The sequence below is a fragment of the Micromesistius poutassou genome (assembly GCF_964030765.1).
Source record: "Micromesistius poutassou genome assembly, chromosome: 11".
Taxonomy (NCBI): Eukaryota; Metazoa; Chordata; class Actinopteri; order Gadiformes; family Gadidae; genus Micromesistius; species Micromesistius poutassou.
Window position 1 is genome coordinate 18,422,554 of NC_140281.1, and position 8,347 is coordinate 18,430,900.

Sequence of the window (8,347 nt, forward strand, 5' to 3'; positions counted from 1 at the left end):
TGTGTGTGTGTGTGTGTGTGTGTGTGTGTATGTGTGTGTGTGTGTGTGTGTGTGTGTATGTGTGTTTTCACAGGTTATTGACTCCATGTTTGTGAATCAATACAGGGGTGTCTGGGAAGATGTGCAATCAAGCCTCTCTCTCACTCTCTCTCCCCCCCTCCCTCCCTCCCTCCCTCCCTCCCTCCCCAGCTCCAGAGCCTCACCCTCCGGCCCCCTCCCCCGGGGACCCTCGGCATCCCCCCCTCCCTCCGCCTCAAGCCCCCCCTCTCGGCCCCCCCCCGCCCTCGCTCGCCCGCGGACCCCTCTCTTTCCCCCGCTCAGGCCCCGCCCCCAGCCCAGTGCCACTGCGACGGAGGGCCCGACCACGCCCAGCCGCCACCTCTCCGTCGCGCCCCCAGGTAGGCCCCGCCTCCCGCATGTGTGTGATCGCTGCGGTAACACAACAAGTAAAGCGTCAGCCGTGGCGGTAACCGCGGCACACCGGGGGTCGACCCAATTAATCGCCACGGCAACCGGTGACAAACGCAGAAGTTCATCACTGAGCTGGATGTTGTGACGATGGGCGTGATTCTCCTCAGTGTGAACGTGTGTCTTTCAGATGTTTGTCCTCGTACTGTTCTGTACTGCATTGTTTTTACATCTTTCTCTCCCTGGTCCTTCTTTTTGTTCTGTTTTTCTGTTCCTTTTATTCTACTGTCTCTGTTGCCTTTGCACGTTAGTGAAACTCTCTGAATGACAGCGTTCTGCCGTTCTGGGCCCTTTAACTCCAGATTGTGGGCTAGATAATGTCACACATAACACCGTCTCTCTGTCTCTGTCTCTCTCTCTCTCGCTCTCTCTATGTGTCTCTCTCTCTCTCTCTCTCTCTCTCTCTCTCTCTCTCTCTCTCTCTCTCTATGTGTCTCTCTCTCTCTCTCTCTCTCTCTCTCTCTCTCTCTCAGCTCTCTATTCTCCAGTGAGGGCCGTCCCTCTGAGGCCGAGGCTCAACCCCGCTAACGGCTACCGGGCCCCGCCCCCCCGGGCAAGCCCCGCCCTCCAATCAGCCGCCGCCACCGCCGCACAGAACCCGCCCCTCCACAAGCCACCGCCCTCGTCCCAAACCGGCCAATCGCAGAAGAGCTCCGTCGCCACGTCCAGCCCCATGGCCTCGCTCGCCCGCTTCGACCGGACGCCGTCGGCCGCCCGCCAGCTGCAGATCATCGCGCTGTCGTCCGGTCGCCAGGGGCAACACCCCGCCCACGCCGTCGTCCAATCGCAGCCGCAGGCGGATCCCCCGGCGGCGGCGCCGGAGCCGACGCCCACTGCGGAGAAACCAGCAGGGGGGGGGCGACCGGCGGGCGGAGGGGAGCCCCTCCCCCCCCCCGCCCCCCTGTGTGAAGCCTGCCCCCCCGCCCAAGAAGACGGCGGTGGCGGCGGCGACCACCCCCCCCCTGCCCTCCCCCCCGTCACTGCTGTTCCCCCCCCGCTCCCCTCCCCCGCTGCCTCCCCCCGCCCCCGCCACCGCCCCGCCCCCAGGCACCGCCGCCGCCGCCGCCTCCCCGCCGCGGGGGGGGGCCGCCCAGCGGGGGACGAGAGAGCCCGGGAGGAAACACCCGCTCACCACGCCCGCAGAGACGGAGAGGAAGGAGCAGGGAGGAGGAGGAGGAGGAGGAGGAGGGAGGGAGAGAGAGCCGACGGGGGAGAGAGAGCCGACGGGGGAGAGAGACGGCCAAAGAGAGGAGAAGGAGAGGGCCAAGCTTGTGCGCCGAGAGAGCGCCGCCGCCGCCGTCAAGGGGGAGGGGCCTGCGTCGGAGAAGGAGGCGGAGCTTCCCCGGAGGGCCAAGGAGCCCAGGCTGGAGGCGGCGGCGGTGGTGGGAGGGGAGGACAGGACGGAGGTGACGGAGGAAGGGGAGGGCGGGAGACGAGGTAGCGTGGAGAAGAGGAGGAGAGAGAAAAGGGAAGGAGAGGACGGGGGCGCGGTGGAGCAGCCGGAGAACCACGGCGGCAAGAAGCTCCGCCTCTGGTTCCAGGAGCCCCACCCAAAGACAAAGCCCGGCCCGGGGCCCGGCCCGAGCCCCCAGCCCCGGCCCCTTCTGGACCTCACCACCACACCAGTAGCAGCCCCCGGCCCACTCCCAGTCCAGCTCCCAGTACCAGTAACCGTCCCAGTAGCGGTCCCAGCAGCGGTACCGGGACCACAGCTCCCCGTGCACACGCAGCGGCCTTCAGAGCCCGGGAGAGACCCTCCGCCCGTCGGCCAGGAGGACCTCTGTGAGAGCATGTCCACCCAGTCGGACAACCAGTCAGGTAGCGACCAGAGAGATGGAGGAATAGAGACAACCAGTTACTGTATAGAATGTACCTGCAGTGTAGCCTGGAGATCCAGAGCCACGTCTAGAGAGCTGTAGGGTCTGGCAACGAGTGATGAAAACGGCCCGACTCGAGGGGCGGCACCAAGCATGCATTTGAAAATATCACTGCACGCAATTGGATAACACTACGACCAATCAGAAGGGTACAAGGGGTGACGTATCCAGACCAGCGGAGCTAACCAATAGATAAGACTTGTCGTATACGATCGGTAAAACAGCAACGCTTTTGACCCGCCTATATCAGATACACCGATGTGATTGGTTAATGTTCTGGGCCAGGGGCATCGGGGAGCAAATTCAAATTGTGCTCTCGCGAGAACTCTGGATTTCCAGGGTACCTGCAGTGACAGACCAGGATCCAAAGAATGCAATGATAACTCATTTGCAATGTTAACTTAATTTCCTTATCCTATTAATCGTAATAAAGCAACGATTTCTTAACGAGGGTCTAAGAATAGCAGGTACGAATTTAGAAGCACGTTTCCATAGTAACATCCGTAGTCGACTCGTTGTGCTGACTGTTACTTCCTGTCTCCCCTCCTCAGCTCTGTCCAGCCTCTCGTCCCAGTCTCCCCCGACCTCCCCCACCGTCGCCGCCCCCCCGCCGGAGCCCTGTCCTCCCCCCAGCATGCCCCCCGCCCGCCCGGACCACCTCGACCTATCACTGCGCAGTGCCGAGGGGCTCGGCCAATCGCAGGAAGGGGAGGACGACCCCCTCGACCAATCGGCGGCGGAGGAGGAGGAGGAGGAGGGGGAGCTGGGTGAGGGGTGGGTGCCGAGGGCGTGGCCTGAGGGCCGGCAGGTGCTGACTCACCTGGTGGAAGGCTTCGTCATCAAGGAGGGGCTCCAGCCGTTTCCTGTACGTGCACACGCACACACACACACGCACGCACGCACGCACGCACGCACGCACGCACGCACGCACGCACGCACGCACGCACGCACGCACACACACACACACACACACACACACTACTAAATCTATATGAAAGTAATTTTGTGAATTATCAATATAAGCAGTCCGGACAAATTATTTGAATTCCAATTGGCTTAAAAGCGGATTGGATTAAAGATACACACTTAAAGATACACTGCATCTCTTCCTCATTGGAATCTGAATCAACCATCAGCGCCACCGTCACCGTTTCTCTTGAAGCTGTGTCAGGCCACGCCCCCCTGTCACGGCCCCCTGTCACACCCCTCCGGCCACGCCCCCCGGCCACGCCCCCCTCGGCCACGCCCCACTGCCTCTGAATGTGGAGTTCCTTGTGTCTCGTGTGTCCAGGTGAACCGCTCCTCTCTGCTGGTGAGGGAGCCGGTGGACCCGCCCCCGGAGGTCAACGGGACCAATGGGAAGGAAGAGTTCCCCGTGACGGACGCGGTCCCGCCGGCGGAGCCCTCGACGGACTCGGAGGAGGGGGAGGGGGGAGGGGCCGCGGGCGAGACGGAGGCCGGTGAGTCGAGGCCGTCTGGGGGAGTTTGTTCCGAAACTTCAGAAAACCTTCCGGTTACCAAGCAACCTGCTCTGCCTCCTGAGTAGGCCTGTCTCGTATCGTGATAGGCTTTTGATCAATATCAATACAAAACATGTTCAATATATATCGATAAGAGACCGGACCACCGAATCTAGCAGCTGGGTTTGTTACACAAACACGGCTCCATACTTATCTACAATATTTGAGTGTTTTTCATTGTTGTACCGACATTGGAGTATTTATCAATGAAGAACAGTGGAAGGTCATATTAAGTGTTGAACAGAGTGTTTAAAAGTGTTTAAATCCAGCATGGTAATTCCTAGGTCATTTAGGTCATTACAATGATCAATAGTTATCGATATCGATCAATATGATCGAGTTATAATCGTGATATGTCCTTCAGCCATATCGCCCAGGCCTACTTCTGAGCCACGTGCTGCCGGTTGTGTTGTTGTTGAGACTAAAGTTGGTGATTCCCCGACGTATACGGTAGTGGCCATGGGAGGAGTTCCCCTGCACACAACACGTTTTACAAGAACTACAGTGACAGCAGACTGGTCGGAGGGAGGAGGGAGGAGAGAGGAGGTAGGAGGTAGGAGAGAGGAGGTAGGAGGGAGGAGGTAGGAGAGAGGAGGTAGGAGAGAGGAGGGAGGAGGTAGGAGGGAGGAGGGAGGAGGGAAGAGGTAGGAGGGAGGAGAGAGGAGGGTAGGAAGTAGGAGGTAGAGCAGCACAGCGCCACGCGTCTCCGTTCATGTCGTTTGAAAGTGAAACTCTCTGAATGACAGCGTTCTGCCGTTCTGGGCCCTTTGACTCCAGATTGTGGGCTAGATAATGTCACACATAACACCGTCGTGTACCGTACACCCAGGGGAACTGTGCGGAAGGTACAGAGTAGGACAAAATAGATAGAGCCTAGTGATGCATGTGTCATAACATTAACTCTCTCTCTCTCTCTCTCTCTCTCTCTCATCTCTCTCTCTCTCTCTCCTCTCTCTCTCTCTCTCTCTCTCTCTCTCTCTCTCTCTCTCTCTCTCAGGCTCCGGGGACAGGGCTGTCCTCCACTGTCAGTTCTGTGGGAAGAGAGGCCACGCCCATTCATGCGTTCCAAGCGCTTCTGTTCCACTTCCTGTGCCCGAGGGTAAGCTGCGTTCCTATTGGCTAGCGCCGACCAGGCCACTGTTCTTCTCATGCTACCAAAAGCCAGCGAGTGTGTGGCTGAGTGTCAGACAGGAAGTGGTGTGGGCTGGCTTCCTCTGCCACAGACTCTGTTCACAGGTGTGAACAGAGCAGCTGAACCTCTACTTACAAACATACCTGCTACTGCTGCCTAACCACTGTCTCTCTCTCGCTCTCTCTCTCTGTCTGTTATCTCTCTCTCTTTGTTATCTGTCTGTCTGTTATCGCTCTCTCTCTTTGATATCTCTCTCTTTGATATCTGTCTGTCTGTCTGTCTGTCTGTTATCTCTCTCTCTCTTTGATATCTCTCTCTCTTTGTTATCTGTCTGTCTGTCTTACTTTAGAAGCTCAGATTATTAGAGCTCTGTCTGTCTGCCTGTCTGTCTCTCTGTCTGTTATCTCTCTCTCTTTGATATCTCTCTCTCTCTGTCTGTCTGTCTGTCTGTCTGTCTGTCTGTCTGTCTGCCCGTCTGTCTCTCTCACACACACTTTCTCTACAAACAGTATTCTAGTGAAAGCGTTTTAAAGCGCAGACTGCCCTCTGTCGCCCCCTGCAGGTTCAACGTGCGTCTGACCAAGCGTCTGCGGGCTCTGAGCGCGGGCAGCCGGTCAGAGAGACCCCGCCCTGCCCTGAACCGCGCCTCCTCCGTACCTGGGAAACCCCTGCTCCTCAGACTGGTAGGGAGGGGGGGAGGGGGGATGGGGGAGGGAGGGGGGAGGGAGAGGGGGGGAGGGAGGGAGGGAGGGAGGGAGAGGGAGGGAGCAGGATATAGTATATAGTATAGTATAGTAGTATATTATAGTATATAGTATAGTATATAGTATAATGGTATAGTATAGTAGTATATTATAGTATAGTATATAGTATAATGGTGTAGTATAGTATAGTATATAGTATAGTATATAGTATAATGGTATAGTATAGTGGTATAGTATAGTGGTATATAGTATATAGTATAGTATATAGTATAATGGTATAGTATATAGTATAATGGTATAGTATAGTAGTATAGTATATAGTATAGTGGTATAGTATAATATATAGTATAGTGGTATAGTAGTATAGTATATAGTATAGTAGTATAGTATATAGTATAGTGATATAGTATATTATATAGTATAGTGGTATAGTATATAGTGTAGTATATAGTATAGTAGTATAGTATATAGTATAGTGGTATAGTATAGTAGTATAGTATAAAGTATAGTGGTATAGTATATATTATAGTGGTATAGTATAGTAGTATAGTGTATAGTGGTATAGTATAGTAGTATAGTATAGTGGTAAAGTAGTATAGTATAGTATATAGTATAGTAGTATAGTATATAGTATAGTGGTATAGTATAGTAGTATAGTATATAGTATAGTGGTATAGTATATTAGTATAGTATAGTGGTATAGTATAGTAGTATAGTATATAGTATAATGATATAGTATAGTATATAGTATAGTGGTATAGTATAGTAGTATAGTATATAGTATAGTGGTATAGTATAGTAGTATAGTATAGTGGTATAGTATAGTAGTATAATATAGTATGTATAGTATATAGTATAGTGGTATAGTATAGTAGTATAATATAGTATAGTATATAGTATAGTAGTATTGTATAGTATAGTGGTATAGTATAGTGTATAGTATATAGTATAGTGGTATAGTATAGTAGTATAGTATATAGTATAGTGGTATAGTATAGTATATAGTATAGTGGTATAGTATAGTAGTATAGTATATAGTATAGTGGTATAGTATAGTATATAGTATAATATAGTATAGTATATAGTATAGTGGTATAGTATAGTAGTATAGTGGTATAGTATAGTAGTATTCTTACTAGAAGCTTGGTTCGCCGGCAATTTAGCAATTTAGAAGGCTAAATTGCCGGCGACCGTGTGCCTATTGCTTTACTGCTTTGCTTTATTGGCTTTTTAGGCTTCAGTGAACTATGCTGTCGCTTTTATATATAAATAAACAACAGTTCAAGTTAGGCGCGGAGTGATACTGGACTCTGTAAACTGAACGGGCGTCATAGCTGTGTGTATACGCTCAATATACAACGGTTGGGAACCAATCAGATCGCTTGATTTAGGCCCCCCGTTTTATAATTAAGCAATAGATCACGACAGGCCGTGGTATACGCTCATTATACCACAGTTAAGGGGCGTTGTCCGTCCCGACGCGCAGCGGAGGGGAGGCGACCCCCTTCACTGTGGTATAATGACCGTATATCACTGACTGAAGTGATCTATTGCTTTTATAAAACGGTTACGTAAATATGGCGAAATTAAAGTCATAGACACCCTCAATTTTGAAAAAGCTAGAAAGTCGGAAAAGCATTTTTTTTTAACGAATACAGAAAAGTAGTCCCTCCTGGCTGCCGGCAAAGTGTACGGCGGTTGCTATGCAACACACTAGCGTCCTTCAGAGAGAAGGCTAGAGACGGTAGCTTGGTTCGCCGGCAATTTAGCAATTTAGAAGGCTAAATTGCCGGCGACCGTGTGCTTATTGCTTTACAGGCTTTTTTTAGGCTTCAGTGAACTATGCTATCGCTTTTATATATAAATAAACAACAGTTCAAGTTAGGCGCGGAGTGATACTGGACTCTGTAAACTGAACGGGCGTCATAGCTGTGTGTATACGCTCAATATACAACGGTTGGGAACCAATCAGATCGCTTGATTTAGGCCCCCCGTTTTATAATATAGTATATAGTATAGTAGTATAGTATATAGTATAGTGGTATAGTATAGTATATAGTATAATATAGTATAGCATATAGTATAGTAGTATAGTATAGTGGTATAGTATAGTAGTATAGTATATAGTACTAAACCTCTTGATTTCTCCGCTGGTTTTAGAATCACCAGTCAAACCTCGACCAATAGATGAAATGATCTGGGTTTCCCCGTCTTGTAAAGCGACCTTTGACCTTTGACCTTTGACCTGGTTCCAGCCCAGAGACCTGTGGAGCGCCAGCCGCCGGGACAAGAGCGAGCGGAGAGGGGAGGAGAAGAGACGGCGAGCAGAGGAGGAGGAGGAGGAGCAGGAGGAGCAGGAGCAGGAGGAGGAGCAGGACGTCGACAACGAAGACGAGGAGGAGGAGGAGGAAGAAGAGGAGGAGGAGGAGGAGGAGGAGGAGGAGGAGGAAGAGGAGGAGGAGGAGGAGGAGGAGGAGAGGGACGACCCGTCGTTCTCGGCGACCACCAAGCCCAGCGAGTGCCGTCCGGCTCGTCGGCCCCGCAGGGCGTCGGAGCCCGCCGTCACCACGGCCACGCCCACCTCCACCTCCAAGCCCCGCCCCTCGGCCTGGAGCGTGGAGGACGTCACCACCTTCATACACACGC

The 8,347-nt window shown here is 52.3% G+C and overlaps 1 protein-coding gene across 1 annotated transcript in view; it reads left to right on the forward strand.

Moving 5' to 3' along the window:
• The window catches only part of LOC311355460 (uncharacterized protein), a gene marked incomplete at its 3' end in the record, with an annotated part of 17,724 nt that overhangs the window by 3,874 nt on the left and 5,503 nt on the right, over window positions 1-8,347 (forward strand). Inside the window, 10 exon segments of the mRNA XM_084475218.1 lie at window positions 190-273; window positions 275-398; window positions 942-1,075; window positions 1,077-2,286; window positions 2,897-3,210; window positions 3,637-3,805; window positions 4,863-4,919; window positions 4,922-4,964; window positions 5,560-5,680; window positions 7,957-8,345. Of these exon segments, the coding sequence (XP_084331344.1) occupies window positions 190-273; window positions 275-398; window positions 942-1,075; window positions 1,077-2,286; window positions 2,897-3,210; window positions 3,637-3,805; window positions 4,863-4,919; window positions 4,922-4,964; window positions 5,560-5,680; window positions 7,957-8,345 (2,645 nt within the window).